We start from the raw sequence: 23105 nt of genomic DNA on the forward strand, positions 1-23105 counted from the left end.
ATTCAGACGACTGTCATTCAAAGGAACACTTGGAGTTGGAGAAATACACTCACAAGAAGAGATTAGAAAATCTCGCCGAATTTGTAAGAATTTCTTAAGCGTCGATTTGAAAACGTATTTATTTGAGATGAATTATTTGTATGTGATAATAATTCTTACGTGTTTTGCGACATTTGGAAATGCAGCGCTGTCAAAATCTCGGACTTCAGATACGGTAAGTCATACGTTTCTAAATGTTATTGTAAATTCAATGCGATAAAAAAATATTAAAAAGAAACAATATATAAGGTCGACAAAACGTTTTTGTTTGATGTTTAATTATTACATTTATTACAGATTATTTTCAATGTATATATTTTTGAACAAAGAGCATTAATATCACCGAATGAAAAAAACAAACTATTATTGAGCAAAATTTAGAATTATTCGGCGACTTTGATATGTGCTTCATTATTTAAAACTTTGAGGGGAGTATTTCATATAGAGCAGGGGTCGGCAATCTTTTGTCGCTCGCGGGTCAAAACTAAGGGTAGCAAGTCATTGGCGGGCGCACATATTTTTAGAAAGTTCAAAACCGAACGGATGATACTTTTTATAATAAAAATTAAGCAGTGATACATTGCATTGCATCTCAAAAAATTTCATTCAAATATTTTCTGCACCATTGAACTATTTGCACTTAGCATAAACTTTTCTGCGTTTTGTTGCCATTTGTCCAATTATAATTAAATTATCTGCTCATTAAACGAGTAATTGTGAATTCTATACTTGTTATATTATAATAAAATTTAGTCTACACGTGTCTCGCAATAAATTCTGTTACGTAAAGAATATTATCGTCAAAACAGCTGCTTTGTTACTATATTTTAGTGAAGCGTCGCGGGCCGTAGGTTGCCGACCCCTCGTATAGTGGCACAGACAAATTTAGGATTATGCAGAGCTCAAACTGATAGGTTGAAAGCCGTGCTAGATATTCGTAAAAGAAATTCAAACTATTCGGAAGAAAATGGAAAGTTTTTGACGTCCTAATCACTGATGTCATTTCCTTTTATGAATAAATTTTAATAAGAGTTGTTTAAACAAATCATAAATTGTTGAAATTTTTGTACATTTATCTAGTGCATAACATATTTAGAAAAATTGGATTCTCAAAATAGTTCTAATTGAAATATTAGTTTTGATTTTATTTTCTAATAATATTTTGAACCAAAATACTTATCCAATTAAAAATAATAATTTTTGGTTCGGTAAAACCATTTATTCACAAACTATTTCCTCCTTACTTTTCTAAATTTAACGCAATACCTCTTTTAAATAGCAAAAAAGAAAAGTTTGGGAAGATTTGGCCCATTAAGCAGTTCATCTTGTTTTGTTTTATCCTATCAACTCCCACCTTTTTTCTACCAAGCTCTTTACATTATATTCAAAAAATCTAACATTATCTGTTGCCCAAACTTGTTGTTTCATAGCTTGAAAACCGGTTTAGAAATAGTATTCACTATAGCGCATACAAGTTAACCACCAACCGCGCAGAAATAATGATCGTGAGATTCCTAGATTCAGAAAAACTTGGATCAAGATCGAATACCCACATCCGTGTAAACAAATTTCACATAAAACTAAAGCATGTATGAGAAGTCTATAACGTTCTTCCGATCATTAAGTAGTGCAATTCACAAACCCACTTCCATTTAGTTAATTTCATTTTGTTTATTTACAGGAGCTTGAAACAGAGTTAGGTGCGGAGGTAAGCTTTACTCTTTTTTATTCTCCTTCTAGTTTAAATCATTCTCGTAAGGTTGGATGCAGTTTGCTAACCCTACACCTGTGTAAAATTGCTATTGATTAGCCAAAAACAAAGCTGAACGTTTGGGGCGATTTCACAATAAGTCGACGATCAGCATCGCAAAGACCTAAAATTGGTTCCAAATGAGATTTTATAAAACAAGAACGCATATTTTGGAAAAATTGCTATCTATAGCTAATTCTGCTTTGCTATTAGTATGCATCAAAACGTAACATTGGCCAAAAAGATGCTTAAGTAAGTTCCAATCGAACGCATCTCCACCAGTTAACAATCCTTTCCTAATTATACAGGATATTGTTTCCATTGCCAAATTCTTCGAAGAATACAATCAACTTCCTAACATGGAATACAACGCCGTCAAACTAGGTCATTCCTCGGATTCTGGTTCTGTCACGAACGCGAAACCGATTTATAATGAACCTGCGTTTATAGAAAGTGTGATCGAACTACAGACCGCTAGCGGACTAAAACCCACTGGTAAGTCATCTTTTTGTACAAACAAACGGACAATGTTCTAATATATGGACACGAAATTCGAATGAATAATGTGTAATATGTAACCTGCTGGTCATTCAAATGCTTCAAAACAAAATTACAAATCAAGTTCCAAAGCCGTAGTACAGTCCTAACTTAACGCACGTGTTTGAAAAATGGCGGGCTTGTCTTACATAAAGCCACGAGGTGACGCAATGTGAGGAAAGAAGAAAATTTTGGAATAAAATATCGAACCGTGTAGGAATTGTAGAAAATTAGGAAAAAAAAAAAAATAACAGCCTTCTGGCGAGTTCTTACATTTCTAAGTTGTGAATATTTGAAATTCATTGGTTCATCCTTTGTGGGACGGGGCAATTCATTCACTACAACAACCCCATACTCTTAACAAGCACTGCAACAACAAATCGCAAACAACCCATAAGTATATTTTACGTCTAATAACCTCAAATATTAACGTTGCTATCAATATTAAAATCGAAAACTATTTTACACGCGTTATTCTTTCATACAGGTATATTATCAAAAGGAGTTTTAGAAGAGACAAAACTTCCACGATGTGGTATAAGCGAACCACCACTTGATAGTGACGAAGTCGGTGCCTACACAGTAAAGGCAACTTGGGAATCAAAATATCTTCCACAATCTGAAATTTATCCACTCACATTTTCGTAAGTCATTTTGAATTAATATAATACTTCTAACTTTTTCTTGTTTTAGCAATGGCTCTTTACCCTTTCGAATACGAGACTTCGATTTGATATCGCAAAAATCGATTCTATTTATATATATATATCCGTTCTTTTGCAAAAAGCAATTTTAATTACTAAATCTTTTTTCACAACAATCATAAACTACCGATCACTCTCAAAATTTACTGGCTTTTCGATTTTTTTAGAATAATTGGAAAGCAGAAAATCCCAGACTCTATAACACTAAAGGAAGTTGAGGAAGGCATATTGTCAGCGATGTGCTTATGGGAGATGAATTCAAACATTCGATTTAAGAATCTTGGGATTGGAAACATGCTCGCAGATATAACAGTCAGTTTTGAGCAAGGTATGGAAATGCATAGTTTGGTAACAATCTCATTTTATACATGCTAAAATTATCACAGTAGATGTAGGCTACCATGTAAAGAGTTGGGCCGTTTTAAGTGGCACGACCAGTTCTTAGTTCAGGATCCAACTATGCTTGTGTTATCAGGTGACCACGGTGATTGGTATTCATTTGATGGAAAAGGCGGAACATTGGCACATGCTTTTTATCCAGAAAATGGTAGATTGCATCTCGATAAAACCGAGAATTGGTATCTAGCAAGAAAGGGATCCGGTAAGTGAAATGCATACAATTTCTTTAATCTGTAATTTCATTCAAATATTTACGTATTGTTGTGTGGCATACATATGTTTTATTTATAAATAAAACAATTATGGACTTTTAAAATTCCTTGTTTTAGTTGACCATTATAAAAAAGACCTGTTTACCGTTGCGGCACATGAACTGGGACACAATATTGGTTTGATGCATTCTAGGACGAGAGGGTGAGCATGGTTTTACAATGCAGTGCGTTTTATTTCATTTCATCATATTCAACAATCATTTTTAAGACATTTACCAATCATTTGTGAATTTGATCATATAAAAATCGACACACGTTCTGCATGACCAAATTTTTAAAATGTTTTTTTTTTTGTGATGCAGAGCTTTGATGGCACCAGTTTACAAGTATGCTGGGACGGTCGAAGAATATAAACTGCCCCAAGACGACATAAATGGCATCGAAAGCATGTATGGAGAACGCATTGGTAAGTTGCAAACTTTTACCACTCGCTGAACATTTATGTTACTGAAAAAGTCAATATTTTATTGAAAAAGTTTTACGGAACAAAGTTGTTACATTAACTTGTGAATATTAGCGTTTTTATTATGTAACATTATTCTCTAGAATCCAATCCCGCTGAAGAGAGTAATACAGCTTGCAATGACTTGAGAACCAATTACGGAATAGCGGCAGATAAATTACGTTCAGATGATACGAACAAAGTTGAAAAGAAACCAAATCGAAGTATGTGAATTGTCCTTTATATGTTTTATTTGTACGTTCATGTATATAAAACAAAGATGATTAAAAAAAATTGTAATTACAGAACCTTGTAAAGATGATGATAGATACACCAAGTACTGTCCAATATGGAGGGATGCAGAATATTGCGAAAATTCAGAACATTCAAGAACTCTTCGAAGAAAATGCAAGAAAACATGCGGATTTTGCCCCGGTACATGTAAAAACTATGTTGTGTTATTCATTTATCAAGCTGTAACTTCTCCAGAAGCGGTATCTTTTGATAAGGTATTACATTCAATAACCAATGTGTGCCTCCACCTGGTGTAATAAATACGATAATCTGTTCGCCGGGCAGACTCCAAGCTTCAAGAAAAAATAATACCTCCGTATACGCTAGTAGACCCGGTGAGCAAAATATAAAAAACGTGCTTGATAATATTGTAATATTATATATACTTTGTTATTTTAGCTTCACCGATAAAGAGCAAACCCGAAAATGGGGACAAACCCGGATTGCTGTCCTCTTCTATATGTGGAATCGATACATTTGATTCAGTCACTGTTCTACTTGATGCAAGAAATCATTTGACCATGATGTACTTCAAGGTAAATTTTCTTTTCCTTATAACAAGTTGATCTATATAAACGTTCAATATCCATTCATAAATACTGGAAACTCTTTTGTATTAGGATGACTACTATTTCGAAAGTACACTACAAATTGAAACGGAAACGAATAGTACCGATAGTCTACTAAACAGCAGCAAAACTTTAGAAGACAAGTTGTACTGGAAAACCGATCCAAAAACTATTAAAGTTGGAAGCTTCAAAATTCAGGATCCCACTATGTTTTCTAAGTCAGAGAAAATCAGTGGCGTAATGCTGGCTAGGACTTGGTATCTTGTGTTTCAGAAAGGTATGAATTGTATTACGCAGAGTACTTCTGAGGCATGCGCAACAAGATGTCGCACAACCTGCACAATGACCTGGTACACAACCTGAGTTCAGGTTGTGTGCCATCTTGGTGCGCATACTTCAGGAAGTCCTTACGCAGTCATGCATTTTTTATTTAAATTTCAAAATGAATGTTCGATATTGGGTATCCTATTTCAAAACTTATTGTTTTCCCTTTTCCCCACAGACAATGGAATGGTCCAGCAATACAGTCGTGGTACACCAACTATTGCCCATTTGGGTAATTTCACAATCCAGTCAATGTTCCATGGATATCCGCATAGCAGAATTGACGCAGGATATGTAGAATTCAATGTCACATCAAACGAAAACTCGATTTATTCGTTGTTTTATGAAGACAAAATATGGCAATATAAGGTAAAAATAAGATCTTATATTAATAATGTTTTTGAAACTTTTCTATTCAAAGTTATTATTAGAAATAAGCACAATTATTTTCATAAACGGAAAATCATGTCATCGAAAATTACTTTCCCGGTGATAGCAAAAAGCTTTTGATTTCATTGCATTGTTATTAATAGAATAAATTATTTATATTTATTTTATATTGGCTAATTTTAGAAAAAGAAGGAGGTCAAACAATCTGAAAGACTCGACAAAGAGAAACTTGTGTTTGAGCCAATTGATTCGATGCAAGGAGTTCCCATAGAACAATGGCATGGTATTCCCGCCTGTGACATAGATTCTGTGTTTGATTATAAAGGTAAGAATTTTCAGTTCTATTTTTTGTATTAAATATTCATATCTTAATTTTCTGTGAAGCGCTTCAGTAGACGAATAAACGCATTTATTGAAAGCATGGGATTTGGTTGTTGGTAGTGCGCGAAACTTCAACCATCCTCACAGCAGCTTTCAAATATTCAAGTCTACTTCAAGGAAGGCCTCTTAGGCCTTACTTCTTTGTTATATATATATACCCTTTATTAGTAAAAATTGCCATGTTGTAAAATGGCAACAATTACCTAATTATTCCAACGCAACACATTCTGTTGTCGTTTTTGCTTTCTTTCTCTACAACTGACTCTTTTTACTTAAAAAAACAGGTGTGCCTTACTTCGTCAAAGACAATACGTTCTGGCCAGCAGTTGACACAGAACCTATGATTCCAAGGGATATCACCTACAAGTAAGCTTATACAATAGAATCTAAGGTATTTTATAGGTGCCAATATGACCAAAAATTGAAGAGATGAAATGCGTAGAATTTGCAAATGATAATGGAATGATGAAGATTTAAATGTGGGATCCTCTTGCTGCGATATTTTATCCATACATACATAATCTTAAACGATTTAATATTCCGATGTAAAACAAAGTAACTTGCCTGACATATTTACTCAAAAGCAGTAAAGTATTTACACAGTGTATACAATAATCGGTACTCCCGTAGTATGTGTACCAGATTAGGGTTAGGCAATAATTTGATTTGGATTTTCCTTATTTTAGTTCTATTACGAACAATTTGGGGATTGTCTGTGTTGGCCAGGTGAATAATCCCCTGTCCATAGGTTTCAGTTCCTTTACACAACTTGATGTAAAATAGGCGAACAAAATTAGTTTTCCTATATTGGTGCACATACTTCTGGAGCGCCTAATATTCGACCAGCTCAACTTCATAGTAGCCAACTAACGATTTATATTTATGATGCACTTTAACATAAAAATCTCTCTATTTTTAGTTTTCTTCGTTGTTGGCAAGAAAAACCATCTGTCGATCTCCTACCTCCATCGTGTGACGCATCGTTCGGTTCACAAACCGGTGGCGAAAATGGATCAGCGCAAATCCAAATTTCACTGTTTGCATTGTTGCTGTGCCTGATGACAACACTATGGTGATAAAATGTGATGCAGTGCTTAAGAACGTTAAACTTGTGTAAGAATTTTAACGTACTGTATAGTGTCATTTTTGAGAAACTACCAAGTTTTATACATACAGTGATGAATCAAACCTATAATACCTGTATATTCTAAACTGTGCTTTTTAATCCTGAAATTTAACAGAACCTCGTATCTTCAAACAATTTCTTCAAATTAATTTTGAGAAATAATTTTTAATTTATTTCAACATAGGTTGTATCCAAAATTCCATATCCACCCAGGTTTATTGAACATTTTATAGGTACATAAGACTGCATTAAATGTTGTTTCATGAATTTTTTCATATGTTTTTTTGTTATCGAAATTATATGGTTGAAGAGTATTCTGTTACTAAAACCATTTTTTTGTAAATGCATTTACTGTTTTTAAACTTACACATCGTATTATGTTTGTGGTTTTCTGTATAGCCTTGAAATATATAACTTTCTCTACATTTCTGTTTCATGAAATATTTCATTCAAGATGCTTTAAAGTTTAAAGGCTAGAAGAAGTGTATAGGAAATTCTTACAACTACAAGTATAATCAGACTTGTTCAAATCGAATGAGAAACTTACCTTGAAAAATTGTTATCGAAATTTTGTAGAACATATGTGTGCAATCTGCTGCCCGTGGGCCACATGCGGCGCACAAGGAAAAGTTATGCGGCCCTCGAGAATCGCATTTTGAATGGTGTGCGGCCCGCGGCCCTCTGCGTTGCAAAATATCTGAGCTTGTGCGAAGCGAACAACGTATGTCACAAGATCAATAACCAAAATTTTTGTGTTTGCAACTACTAGAAACCCTATGTTGAGTGAAGGTGAGGCCTGCGATTTCATCTAATTATTTGTATTTGGCCCTCTAGTATTAAAGGTTGTACACCCTTGATTTAGAGTGTTTTAATTTGCAATATAATTTTCAGTTCTTTGTGTAAGTTGATTCTATTGAGAAAAGTTGTCTCAAATTTAGGTTATCGTTTATGAAACAGCCTACACCTGTCAAACATCCTGACAGTCGAACTTGATATGTCTCTCAATATGTGTACGGATTTGAACTAACAACACGAAACAAGCTCGCTACTGTGAATAATTTGAGGTTTTAAAACGTATATGCCATCTTGCACGCGAAGGATATTAAATTCTTTTTACGATTAAATTCTGAGAAGAAACCAAATTGCGAACGATGCGTGCAATTTTACAAGTACACGGAAAAAACATGACATAGACATTCCGCGCTCTTTAATCTTTCCATGCTTGTTCAGACACAGTAGTGTTTGTACACTGTGGGTTTAATAACGGTATTTTGTTATTCGATCTTATGAAACGACCTATGAAGTCGCAGGTTGGTTAAATGATATAGGATTGTTTGGTGGGTAAATAAAAGATTCGAATGATTTCCGCTAAATTCAATTTCACATCGGTATCAAAATATCGTCAAAATTTCGAACAAAAATCAAATATTTTGTATGAAATTGTAAAAGTTGAATAGTATATTCACCTTAGAATAAAAAACGGAGCAAGTAATGTCTCATGTTAGCACTTGACACGCATACGATAGACAAGAAAAGATTATGACTCTGTCCTTATAATTACGATTATAAAAAAAATCATTAAAAATGATATAGTGACACAGATTATATCATTCAAAATTGCCAAGAATGTTTAAGAATATGTTTATGCTTACCATGTTATCGCCATAACAATTTGATGGTTTGAGACGGTAGGAAATAGCTTATCGTCAATACATCACCCCGAGGCCTATATTCGTGACCGTCGCACCTTTAGTTCATTGCTACAGTTTTTTGCAGAAAGTTTAGTAAATTTGCACGTGTACTACATAAAGACACACATAAATCAGAATTTCTATTTTTCCTTTGGTATATTTCATTTTAAATATCAAAATTTTTAATAAAACCAAATACGATACAGAACATATAGTGGAAAACAGATTGTTATAGTTTGATTACAGACTTTTACCATCTGAAACTGGTTATCCACGTATCACATTTGATCACGAATAATTCTCAAAAAATACATTAGATTTATATAAATACTATATATGGCCACACATTATTAACTTGCAATATGCAAAATATAACTCTACAGCACAACGACACTATCATGGAATGATAAGAAAAAATGTAACATAAAAATGACAATTTATTAAAATAATAGCGATAAAATATAAATAAAATATATAAACGGTGAAAACATAGAAATTGGTTTATATGAGTACCGAATCATTTTTAAAAATAGAAAATAATATCTTGAATGTGTACGATTAAACTCGATGCAAAAAGTATTTTAACTTATTCGTTTAATTGACATTTTGGCAATTTGGCAATGGAAACTAAATTTGCAACCACAAAACTGGTCAGAACCGGTTCTTTCTAGATTACTGAACTTAGAAAATAAAAGCTTTAAATTTTTTGTATTTGTTCTTAACAAAGGTAATATACGCTTGAGGATATAGCGGTTTTAAAAACACGAAAATACACTGTATGGTTTTGCTCTTAAATGAGTCAATTTATAATAACTTTCTTGCTTCATCATTGTCTATTCTTTCTTTGAGGATTAATCTTCTTTCTTGATGGCTGATCATGTGGCCAATGACAATCATACATAACTTTCATTTTGCACTACTAAGATACTATTTTGAGTGTGAAGAAATTCAGTACTGTGACCATGAAAAGCAAGGTTACTGATACAAAACGGGTACTGCTGGCACCGTTGTCACCCCCATCCGCTTCCAAGTTATCAACCCCACATTTTGTTGGAATGAAGACATTCGTAGGCTCTTCTTGCCAACAACGGAAGAAGCTAAAATACAAAAAAAAAATAACATTAAGTTTGTGTTGTAACAACGTGAAATTTAATATAAATCAGGAAAGCGAATAGAATAGTATTTTAAAGTATGTAAATTATTTTTAACAATGGAATCAATTATTAGAAATGTCAATTTTATGGCAGTACAAAAAGTAAGAAAAAAAAATAAAAATACTTACTTATATGTTACATCTCTGGCAACGGGTTTTTCCGTATCTATGGCGGGCCAAAATACGTTTCCTTTCAAGAAATATGGAACATCTAAAGATAAGCAGATTTGTTACTCAAGATTTGAAGAATTGTTACTCAAACCTGATTAACCCCTATCACTATTTTTATTTAAAAATTACTTCTTCTGTTATAAAAATTACAGTTACAAGAATATTTGAAATATAAAAATCTACTGTTATAACGCAAACACTCTACCTCTATATTCAAATACTGCATCTAAATCGCAGGCCGGAACTCCACCCCATTCTCCGATATCGGTGTTTGTTTTATTTTCCAGCGGCCACATCAAAATATCTCCCGTTTTGGGGTTTTTGATTTCCTTAAGAAAAAAAGACAATAAAAAATTATTATTTCCATACTGACAACTATTTGAAATAATACAAGACTCAATCCATATTATAAATCAAAAATAATTTTATTTTGCGTCAGTGCACGTTTAGTTTTATGCAAATTAGCAAATTTCGATTAGCTGGATTTTTCGTTGCGCCATAAATTTTTAATTTCGAGGCAAATTTTATGGAAAACATATAAATACTTTCGTAATCAAAATCAAAAATCGTGCGATTAATAGTTTTGTCGCCTGTACAAAATGGTTGATGATTTTCTTTGTTTGATCCTTCAGTGGATTGTGTCCATTTGATCAAATTATACAGCTATATTATTGTATTTGAGTTTTTACCTCGTACTGCCACATGTTACTCCCTCGAAACAGAGTGTGAATTGCCATTTTTCCATCTTCTCCGAGTTTTACATGTCCAGCATCTACTTTTGTGTGAGGGTATTGCGGATATAACTCATGTATTGAATGTGTTTTGTTGAAAATTAAGGTTCCCATTTCTTTACGATAAACGTGGACTTTTTCGTCTATGTTGAAGTAGAAAATATGTTTAAAAAGGTGAAAATGCATCGCTTGAAGAATACAGTGTGGTAAATATTTGGTGTCATCGTAGCATTCATCCTCAAACATTTGATTTGAATATCCAGATAAATTTAGAGCAATTGGTCATTCTTCGTTCGCGAATTCCATAGCGAGAACGAATTTTAGGCAAGCGCAATTTGGATTTTGTTTTGTGAACGTTTCATTTTAATGCAGAATGAAACATGCAAAAAAACGAGACCAATATTTATTCAATGCACAGCAATCAATTCTAGTGGTCAATTATTTATAAACACTACCCTATTCTCGCCCAGAAATTACACGATTAAATTTACCTTCAAATGCCAAATATGTTTGATCTGAAATCAGTAGAGCATCGACTTTCTTTGTCTTGTGTAAGAAACTTTCATGTTCAATTGTAAATAATCCAGGTGCTATTGTTTTGGGGTCTGTTTCCCATCGGTAGGTACCCTTCAATTCGTCAGTATTGTTCAGCAAGGTATGCGTCCAATATCGCCGCGAAGATAGAGAAATATGACTTCGGAAGTAAAAGTCATCCTAGAGTTGTAAACAAGAATTCGGTATTAATCATCAAATCATTTGAAAAATTTGATTTGTTGTTTTCAATCAAGTCTTTTTACAACTCAACAAATTCAAACGCTTTAAGCTTTAATGGTCTTTGAAGCCAACTTAAAAATTATTTTGACCGATACCTAACTCAAAATTTAGTTTTAAATCGGCTTAAATTCGGCTGTTTGTTGAAATAAAAATAAATAACGATTCATGTGATCTTTTTAAATCAATTTTTTTTTTTTAGGTATTACAAAAAATATTATACACTTGATAGTCTGAAAAATATACTGTGAAAAATAATATATCAAAATCTCTTTATTTTTGAATCCTTCTAACGTAATTCTGTCATAATTATTAATTTATAAAATAGGATCTTCTGAGATTAAAACTGGTAACCATGATTGATATTTTACCGAGACCTGTGTGATTATAAAATTATCTTATACAATAAGCTCATTACAAGTTTACTTTTAGAGGTTTGGACTTAATATTCCCTAGAGCTACTAAACAATGTCACACATACACTGTAACTAATCACATTATAAAACTCACGAATCCTCTTAATTCTGTCATTGTATTCAATTATTATTCAAATGTTTTTTTAAAGTTTTAAGTTAAAGAATGAAAAAGACTCGTGACAAAAATTTCGCTAATTATCAACAACTAAAGCTGAAAAAATGAAACATTTATAAATGTGAATAGTTTTCACGTGAGAAATTCTCGCTTGCCAAATACTGATGTAAGTTTAAAAATCAAATTACGAATACAATTAACAAACCTTGAAAACTAAGAATCCAAAACCATTAGCAGTATCGAATGTCGTAGTCATTGCATCGAAATTTGCAATGTCACAAACTGATGCTCCTACTTTGTCAGGTGACTTCTTGTTGGGTACAGGACCTAGGTATCAAAATATAATTTGAATATTTCAATTACAAAAGAAAACCACATATAGAGTCATCATTGGAAAGGGCACACAAGCAGTGGTGGGACTTAGCGGGTTCGCACCTGTTCTATAGAACCGTCTCACGGATTTTTATAAGATCAGCGAACCGGTTAGCATTATTGGTTACTGTCAATGTTCTGTTTGTAACAGAACCGGCTGAAAAATATGAATTTTGTGATGGAACCGGCTGACAATAAATTTGAATTCCACCACTGCACACAAGGCAAAAGCAATGCAATATAACTCATTTTTACCTGGACAGAATCCACATGTTTTCTTACATCTCTTATGTAAAGTTTGAGCAAACATTGGTTCGGAACAAAATCCTCGGGATTTCCACGACTCACATCGGTCTGCATGTTCTTTTTGGTCTTCACATGGTATTTCTGTAAATTTTAATCTTATTTAATCCAGATTCTTCTCTTTAAAATTTTAAAATCATGAAAGAGTTGATAACAGGTTAAAAAAACCACCACGAGTAAAATGTTGTTTTTTATTTTATTCGCACCTTCAAGTTCCTCAAAAACAGCAACCTTAGTAGCTTTAGTAGGTATCTTCCTGTTTTCAATCTTGTAACCGTACTTCTTTGCTTCTCGACAAGCGCTGTAGGCTTCAGCACTCGGGTCTGAGTCTGAAAACGGAATCCAAACATTTTAATACATTTCAAATATAGTAACAAACAGTATTCAATTTTTATGCTTTTTCTAGCAATAACTTACATTTAGGATCGCCATACATTTTTGTTACACCTTTCATTTCATCATCTGGCATGCGGAATTCATCAAAAGTACCGAGGTACCGATAGTAAGGTGCCATGACAGCTCTAAAATACATATTAAAAACAAAACTTAGCCATCAATAATGACAGATAAAAAGAAATTTGGCAATTAGTTCGAAAATTTTTATATATTATCATACTTGTCGTCTTTGGAATGTAGTAAACCTATGATGTGTCCGAGTTCGTGTAACGCTGTAGTGTATACGTCTTTCTTCTTACGATCCTCTAAAATATGAAAATATAAAATAAATATTTCTGGTACAATAACAATTTATAACCAATCCTATAAATATTGTTTACGAATTGCGTCATACACTGATTATATCATAAGTAAACATTGAGTTGTAACGAAAAAAATAGGTTTTTAATGTAAAGATTCATATTGTAAAATTTTTTTATTTTTATTTACTTACGTTTTTTATCTGCTGCCAAATACCAGGGTTCTTGGAAGTCGAAATGCAGGCGACCGTCTTCAGGATAAAAAGCATGAGCTAAAGTACCGCCATTTCCGTCAAAGGAATAACCATCACCGTGATCACCTGATAAAACAAAAAAAAGAGGTAACAAAATTCATTTTTGCAAGTAACAACCAATAAGAGAGATAAAAAAATATAATATTTACCTTTTTCAAAAGTGATACTGATATCAGCATTTTTCTTCCCGAGTCCGATATTTTTAAAACGAATGTTTGAAATCTCTTCCCATGAGCACATAGCCAATGTAACGCCTTTTTTGAAACTTTGAAATTTCAAGTCTTTCGGTGTCGACCGCTTTGGAAATCTGAAATACAAATTTAAAGCTGTGAAAATTTTGTATGTGTCATGAAATTCAGTTAATGGTAACAATATTAAATTTGAAAAATGGTCTATTTTTTAATAGGTCTTGCCTAAATCCGGCCAAATTATCACAATTTGAAGTTTAGAAACCTGTGATTAGTTTAGCTGACTTGGTACATTTGAAAGTAGTAATCTCCAGAAAAATGTGATGTTTTTTTAATCATGTTTGGCCAAATATACCCAATAAAAAGTAAAATATTTTGAAATGTTTGTATACATGCCAGAGGGGTTAGTATCATTTGAACAAGACTCGGAGAATTAGGACTTATTTATAAAAAACGTTTTCAAAAATATTTTCTTTCGTTTTAATATTTGAAAAATATTGTGAATTCTATTTTTATGGTTTTCGAGTTAATTTCAGTTTCACGTTGAATTTTTTTTTTAATCATGGAACCTTGCAACGCGCAAACAAATGAGTTAATACACGAATATGAAATGTTTAAATTCACTCACGTATATGTTACATAATACAATCCATTCTTTTTGTTCAATTTCGTTCTCCAAATGCTTTGAACTTCGTATTGTCCTGGGGCGTTTGGGTCAAAGGGTGTGTCAAGGACCCCACATCTTGACCTTTGCATCTCAGTAACCGTCTCATCAGTGACAATTCCTGATTAAAAATATCAATTATTAATTATAATTATTCGTTCAATCAACTAATTTGCTATTTTGTTTGAACTAATCTGGCATCGTACATATTCGTTACACATTGTCATCACGCTAAAACTACCGTTGTTACATATTTTAAGACATATGGCATTGATTCAATCACTAGAACCAATATCAGTAATAGCCTACCAAGTATATATCTGTCTGTATTTTAGAACTGTTTGGTGAATTACCCTATTATTCATCATGAAATTGGTATCTGATCGTGGCAAACACAACAATTTTGTTTCTTTAACATTTGATCATATACACGTCAAACAGACACTTCTTATAATAACGGTATATCTATCCGGGTTTTTATAACCATCCCATTTTATTTACTTCAAAGAAACTGTGTATAACGTTCATTTGTATGTTGTTAATAAAGGGATTGGTGACATACATGACCTTGAATTGCCATCTTCATCAGTAACCATAGTAGCATCAAGGTAAACTTTGTAATTAAACTCTTGTGGGAATTCGCAGACGCGAAGAAAAATCTGTCATCGTTGTGTTCAACTACCGTAATGAGTTCAAGTACTGGGTCATCATGTCGAATGCCGAAAAAAAGTGCGCAGAATTTTGGTCATTGCGGTAAGTTGCCAAAAAGTACTATATTCGTGTGGCTATGATACTGGGAAACTAAAGGCATCTAAAGTGATAAAAGTTATGCAGTTGGATTGATTCCAGTATCCGTTTAGAAAGCATTTTAACAACATAAACAGCGTGCATGCTTCCATACATTGACGATTTGAAATGCACTGAATTATCAGTATATACCTGAGGTTTCAATTCCAAGCATTTTCTGAACAGTAATGACGGAATCCACAAAATTGGGGTTTTCCTCCAATTCAACATCTGTTGACGAACTTGATCCATCTGATGAAGAAGCACCCATTCGAAAAGTATCAAAACTTTGTGTACCGTATTTATTTAAGAATTTGGTCATTTTCTGAATGTAAATGGTGAATAAAATTATTGTATTTCATTGTTAATAAAAATAATTTATCGCAGTTTTAATACTGACAGAACCTTTTAGAATAAAATGAAGTTAGAATAAAATGCAGCCTCTGTGATTGTATCGCTGTAATGTTTGATTTTGCTCATAGTTCCAAAATTATATAGATGCATTTATCGGTACGGGATAATGATAGCTATCGAGTAGTGCAGTCAAGTCTAGAATGATACTATCCCTAACCAGTTAACGATTTTACATTAAATTTCATTCAGCCAAATATCACTCAATAAATTTACAAATTTAATGCAATAAATTCAAATCGATACAAAACAACTATAGTGATTGTTTTTTAAATTTTTTCGTCTTGTAAAATTTGTCCATGACAAACCAATTATTGAATGACTGTTGAAAATTTTTGTATTTTGAGGATGGAAAAATTCCATGCTGAAAAGTAAGGAAAATAATTCTTGCAAGGCTTGGACAATACCTATATGTTAAACCATTTTAGTTCAAATGTATAATATTAAATAATACAATTTATTGTGAGCCCATTTCTTTAAGCTAATATTATATTTAGTATTACCACAAAATACATACCGAGACATTATCTTTTTGTACTGTGGGAGAAGCAGTTGCATAGTGAAGACTCATCAGCGCAGATATAAGCACTAAAAACGTTAACGACGACATATTTTCAAAATTGCTGTACCAACTTGACGACAAGCTATAGAATATCAGAATATGATATCCAAGGGCTGACGACGCCCTTTTATAATGCCAAGGGGCCTTTTCTCACAAGTCTGCTTTCTTGCTCTCGCAGTTTCGTGATACATAAATTTCAACTGAGCGAAAGACGAGAGAAATTGATGCGAGGAAAAAATTCGACCCAATTTTCAAATTTTTTAAGCAATTTTTGAATTACTTAGCAGTGCAAAATATTACTGATCAAAAGGATATTTCTTGAATATTTATTAAAGTGAACTCAATGTTTTGGTGATTTTAGTATAACCGGAAGTGGTAAAATCCGACCGGAAATGGTGAGAGAATAGCATGTAGCATATTATTGTTGTTTTTGTGACGATGACATCGAAAAGGATTATTTTTGACATCCGTCATATTTAATATTTCAAACGTGACTTTACAGAGCTGTAATTCAAACCCAATTTACCTTTGATTAAATGTGATCTGAACTAATCAAGACATAATTACTTCATGGAACTTAAAGAAAACTAAAGAAATTAATGAAGTTCATTTTTTGTATTAGATGTTATTGAGAAAAATGCCTCGATTGCAACTTTGTGTTACGAAATTATGACATTTTCAATGGTAATTTCAAAATACCTCCATATATGGCAAGTGAAGTCAAAAATTTTGAGGCCTTAAGCATCTATGTCGGTTATTGAACAATAAATAATCGTATACACATACACCAACACACGACATAACGTTGATTGTTAAAAAACAATATTACTCAACATCATGAATCTTCGCTATTCTAGTAATGTATATTTATATATTGTTGATGGATTCATTTATTACTAATTATTTAAAATTAATAAACAACAACATGACGAATTTTTGTTTTATAATTTGGTGATTATGGGGCATCAAAATATAATTGACGATATAATTTGAAAACTTCAACGCAAAAGATTAGTTATTTTAAAAACATGTTGTAATCGCTTGACGAAATCAAAAATTTTCCCCAAAGTTTATAACAGAATAATTCTATAGTAATGAAATAAGTGTGGTGCAGATTTTTTTTGGCTGACTATCCTCATTATAATTCTCATCAAAAAATATATTATCAGCAATAAATTATCATATAATCAAGACCTTATTCTATTTTTTCATTCATAAAATTTATTTGTACACAGTTATGGGCGTTTCGATATGAAACTTGAGGATAAAATACTAGAATATTGCCATTTTTGGAAAGTGAACTAATTTCTCTTAACTGTTGAAAAGCTAGAAAATTTACTTTTACTTTCTAATGCTAAAATTTATTTGTTTTGTTAGATTCTATAGATTGTCAAACATGGGCTGCGGATGAGACGAGCCTTAGTATGGCGCTCTACTATCACGTAACAATAATTGGCTGTTTATGACGTTATAATAGTATGAATAAATAGTCAATTATATTATTCCATTTTCTGTTTACGATGTTCATTGATGAAATCAAAAATATTTTTATTATGTCACGTGATTTTCACAACTCGATGCAACGATAAATTAATCATACATCTATGGCGAAATAACCCTAGGTTTCCCTGAAATGACACTTACAATTAAAAATCACGTATTGACCCCATGGGTGCAATTCAAACTTTTCACATGTATCCCATTTTCGACGTAATCAAACGTGGAAAATCCGTTATCAGCGACGATGATAAAATCATCAAAATAGTCATGATTGACATGATTTGTCACCGCTGATCATAAATGTATAGACATGAATTTTTAGGATGATTTGGCAAAGCAAAACCTAATTATAGAAAGTCACAATATTTGGTGTCACAAAACGTGAAAATTTTCCAATTTGAAGGGTTAAATTTGTCAAAATGTATCACGCCTTTAATCACCCCAAACGCCCCATTTTCTCATCCGAGGAAAGTAAGAAAATCAGGGGTGTTCATATCTGATACTGACAACGCTTGGGCCGTTTCGGGTTCAAAATTGAGTCATAAATATATTGTTATTTTGACGCGACAGAGCGTAAACAAGCCACGGCTGTTTGCGTGTTTCACGCTAAGGGCGTCAAAAGTGACGTAAATGCATTCCACGGACACGACACAATCTTTACTGAACAATGATAATTCTCGTAGTTGTGGTTTAACATGGATTAAGGCTTAAAATAATTATGATTTTTATTATTCGTGATTCATGTCTCTTAGAGGTAAATGACCAGTGTCATTTGGGTAAAAATTAGTTAGGAGAAAATGATATTATGCAAACATGTTTCAGAAACCAAATTTATCAAATATCACAATTATATGTTTATATTTTGTTTTAAATAGAATAATGAAATTTTAAGGTTGTTTAACGAATTCAATAACGAATTCTTACTAGCAAAAAAGATTCTTAATTTGGTGAATGGTTAAAACAGTTAAATTTCGAATTTTTTTATTATTGATCTGATACCAAAAGTTGAATTTTTAGAAGATAATGCATAAAAATTTTATTTCTGAGTCAAGCACATTGTAAAACTACGATTTCAGCAAACGTTTGAGAACAACGAAATTACACAAATCAATGCCGGCGGTGGTCACGTTTCGCGGTCAGCATTGGGCGTGACTCTCTGATTTACAAAGTTTTCTTGTAAAAAATATCCGAAATTGTGGTATTAAAAGAATTATTCTTGCTAAGTCATGATTTTGAGATTAAAATTTGAACAATGGCAAAATACTATATCGTTTTAATAGTATTTAATGATAACATGGATTTTAATAGCAAAAGTTGCTTCCTATGCTAAAAATTGTCTATTAAATTTCCGTATTGGTAAAAGTTTATTTTCTTTAGACATGTTTCACTACATAAGCGGAAGACCACAATTTTTTATAAATAAAATTGAAAATTGTCGATGGACTATATTTCGACGTTCGATATAATTGGCTTTTCTGATGTTATCGGTCGAAAAACCATCGCCATTTACCACCGATCATACAAAGGCGATCAAAAACTTAACTTCTTGAGAGTGGATATTATGTGGTTTAAATCTGTTTAACGTTGACTGGAAATAGCAATAAGGCCGTGAAACATAAACAATGACGAAATAATAATTTCGCAGAGTATAATTCTAGAATTTCCCGTTCCTGATTTTTGTTATGTTTTACCTAAAATTGAGTGATTTGGATTTGATATAAAACAGCTAACAGGGCAGTTTTGAACAATTGTAAATAAAACATATGTTTTATAATATTAGTCACAGGTAATTGAGTCAGTTATATTATTTTAAACAGCGGTTACGATTTGTAGAGACAACTTGATTGAATTTTGTTCTTTGTTCACAACTGCCAATACTAGAAACTCCTTTGTTTGTTTGTTTTATGTCGTCACCCAGGTAATGTCTGAGTTATTGTCTGTATTGAAAAACTTGTAAAAAAAATTCAAGTGCGATACTGGCAAAAACAAAATAATAACATGAAAATACAATTTAATTCATCAACTTATGCACAGTTGAAATATGTACTCATTCCAAAGAATTTGAAACGGTAGCCTACTAGTAATACCTGGGATACTGGTATTGTTCTAGGAATCTGTTTATCGTAGCAACTGTTTTAGAAACAAAGAAAATAACTTATCAAAACCACGAACAAGATTTACAATTTCACGTATATAGTTCTCTGAGTGTGTCAGCCATTTTAATGAAAAACACGACATGGTCAATTTGCTACTTAAGTAGTATCAGTGAGCCTTTGCGTCAAAGCCACTGATAACGTGGTAATTTCGATTCATCAATTTTGGCGCCAAAATGTTGTCAAATTCAATCGTAATAGCCATGTGAGAATTTAGGATTTAGGAGTATTATTTACTGCATCATACTCGTACTGTACAAACAGGTCTAAAGCCAACTGTATCAATCTCCGTAACCCAACTTGTATTTAAATTTTCCAAGAAAATCCCGCCGTTGCAGAAAAACAAGGGAAAGTTTTTTTTGTAATGAGAAATGTACGTTTTTATTCAAATTTCGATACCAAAATATTATTAATGACTTACAACCAAAAAAAATTAGCGAAAAGGATAGTTTTTGTATCGAGATATTATTTTTGGGAGAAATGTATCAAACGACATAACGTGCGAAACTCTTCTCAACAAAAACTGTGAATCGGATTCTTATCACAACACAACAACATAATTAATTGTCTTGTTTGAAGAACAAAACCAATTCTCATAGTTTGTTGCTCTGTTGCTCGATATTCCCTATGTTCGATTCTAATGGTTCCTGAAACGTTAATCAAACACTTATCCCGAAATGAAGATTAGCAAAAAATTAGCATTGTGTTACGGTGAATTGTCTTGATAACGAATGTGCAATAAATCTTTGTTACGGAGTTTTGATGTCATTTGAGATTGCATGAAAATTTTACGACAACACTGGATACGTGGTAATAGATTTATTCAGTTGAAATTTCAAGTAGGTTGCAACTTACGAAATCGTCATATAGTAGTTGGAAGAATGAACAAGCGCAAGTAAACACATATGAAATAAATATTTTCATCAGATATTTTTAAACTATGTTAATATATTAGGAGTTACTTGGAACAAATTCTGTCATTTTTGAGTAGACTCTAAAGAATGTCAAACATTCATAAATAAATATTTCATTATACGGTTTCCTGAATTCCGATGTGTAGCAGCATTGTACAAAAACTCCCAGGATAGACTGATGTTTTTATTTTATTCAAATTCAATTCAAATTCAAAATATTTCTCAAAATACGATCAAAATGACGTATACACGACTTATTGAAAAAACATCTTTCAAAGTTTAATTTGCATTTGATGGTACGGCCAAAATTTAACATAGAGTATTTTATTTCTGATAAAATAATCGAATCTGTTTTAAATTTAAAAAGTCCTCATTCGATGACTTTACCTCCGAATCCATTAAATATGACGTCTTTAAATTCACCCCTTCTTAATACAAAAGACAAATTTGACTCATAAAAACATAATTCTTCAATTTGTCATTTGACAAATTCCGGATTTTCAAGTCACACGAGTATTAAAAATAAGGGTTGATGATGCAACAATGGTGTCATTATGAGCATGAGTATATGAATTATTTTATTGATGGGCAAGAAAAATATGTTATTGGCATTTTGAAGTAATTTAACTGGGTTCTATTAAGTAATACTATTTCAAAAATGCCCATTACTAAATCATGTAAAAACTAATCGCGTCACTGACTAAATACTTCCTCCGACACCATAAAATATTCTGTGTATCTGGCATCAGTCAATTCATTCCACGAAGATGACCCAGGTCGAATAGTGTTGGGAATTTAACAAACCTTCTCTTCAATTCGGCTTGATGGATGAAATTGTCAAGAGGGTGTTTTCCAGTGATCGCGGAAACATTGTTTTTAGTTGTGGATAGACATCACCCTATTATTCGTGAATTTGATTACATAACGTCTGAATTTCTGACAAAACTGTTTGCTTTATTCTTTACATATTGTGACGTCATTATCACTTCAAGTCAGAAAATTGTTACGGTTGTTGGCAGGCCCAACGATGCCAGTTTCCTTTACTTATTGCACGCCCAATTTATTCGCATTGTTCAGTTACACGGTTGTAATACCGAAGAATACGTACAACTGGGGTTTCTAGAAAATATTTTGAAGTGGTGGAGCAAAGACAATACCACTGATTCTTTGAATTTGATGAAACAGTATCTGAATTAGTTGAAGATTAATCTCTATCCAGTCTACAAATAAATTTTCGTGCCATGATAATTACTTGCTTCGAATTCAGCATCCTTTGTTTCAACTCGAAAGAAATAACACCCACGCCATAGCATGACTTATTGTGATAATAAATATCATTTTATTCCTAAATATTTATGTTTTCGCCACTGAATGAAGTAAATTAAGAGAATATCGTCTCAATAATTGTTTTAAGTTTGATGCTGAAAGTTGCCTGAAGACCTACTGACTGTTAAAATAATCCACCACGCATTACCTTGTACCGTAAATAAACAAACGTTCTGAAATTTTGCAAAGGGTACGCTGTTAGATTCAAGTAAGGCGACATGCTTGCGAGTCCCTTAGGAAACGGCTATTTTGGTAATTTCACAAAAAGACAACAAACAGGTTGTTTTATTCGATGACACGATACCTACCTGACACTGTCGTACGTTACTGCTTTGCTAGGCTACCATTTTTACGAGTGCGGAGTTGGAAGAACTCTCACATAAGCCTAAATAATACTATGAAAAGTCGGCCGACTGCAGTTTACTGGCAACGATAACCAATTTATCCGAGTGGAAATGTAAAAAAAATTCTGATTTGTCTGGCCCAAAGTTCTTTGTGTATGATTTATTATTGTACTGATATTTTTGAAAATAACGAATGATCAAAAATAGCTGAATAGAATACAGTTATATATAGATATTGATTGAAATAAATATATTGATATAAATTAACAGTGTCGTGTTTGTTATGAGGTAAGACATTGTTATCCCTCGTCGCGATATCTCAAACTAGTTCAAGGTAAACAAACATCAATTTACGTAA

At 32.5% G+C, this 23105-nt stretch overlaps 2 protein-coding genes across 2 annotated transcripts; one reads left to right on the top strand and one right to left on the bottom strand.

The window, feature by feature from the left end:
- On the top strand, positions 1-7652 carry LOC120334232 (uncharacterized). The gene is made up of 16 exons (XM_039401701.2): positions 1-214; positions 1721-1747; positions 2098-2284; positions 2814-2970; positions 3198-3358; positions 3506-3631; positions 3759-3843; positions 4004-4107; positions 4248-4367; positions 4450-4578; positions 4837-4973; positions 5058-5283; positions 5509-5699; positions 5904-6045; positions 6386-6467; positions 7021-7652. The coding sequence occupies exons 1-16, from the start codon at positions 128-130 to the stop codon at positions 7175-7177; spliced, it is 2118 nt and encodes a 705-aa protein (XP_039257635.2). The 5' UTR covers positions 1-127; the 3' UTR covers positions 7178-7652.
- A 1417-nt stretch (positions 7653-9069) lies between these two features.
- LOC120334235 (uncharacterized) lies at positions 9070-16616 on the bottom strand. The gene is made up of 15 exons (XM_039401705.2): positions 16466-16616; positions 15691-15862; positions 14716-14872; positions 14049-14206; positions 13840-13965; positions 13567-13651; positions 13368-13471; positions 13157-13279; positions 12903-13034; positions 12481-12602; positions 11465-11687; positions 10932-11116; positions 10448-10571; positions 10201-10282; positions 9070-10015 (listed from the first exon to the last, which is right to left on the bottom strand). Exons 1-15 carry the CDS (start codon positions 16556-16558, stop codon positions 9838-9840), a joined length of 2064 nt encoding a protein of 687 aa, XP_039257639.2. The 5' UTR covers positions 16559-16616; the 3' UTR covers positions 9070-9837.
- Between the last annotated feature and the right edge of the window lie 6489 nt (positions 16617-23105).

This window comes from Styela clava, chromosome 15, assembly GCF_964204865.1.
Source record: "Styela clava chromosome 15, kaStyClav1.hap1.2, whole genome shotgun sequence".
In the NCBI taxonomy this organism is placed as follows: Eukaryota; Metazoa; Chordata; class Ascidiacea; order Stolidobranchia; family Styelidae; genus Styela; species Styela clava.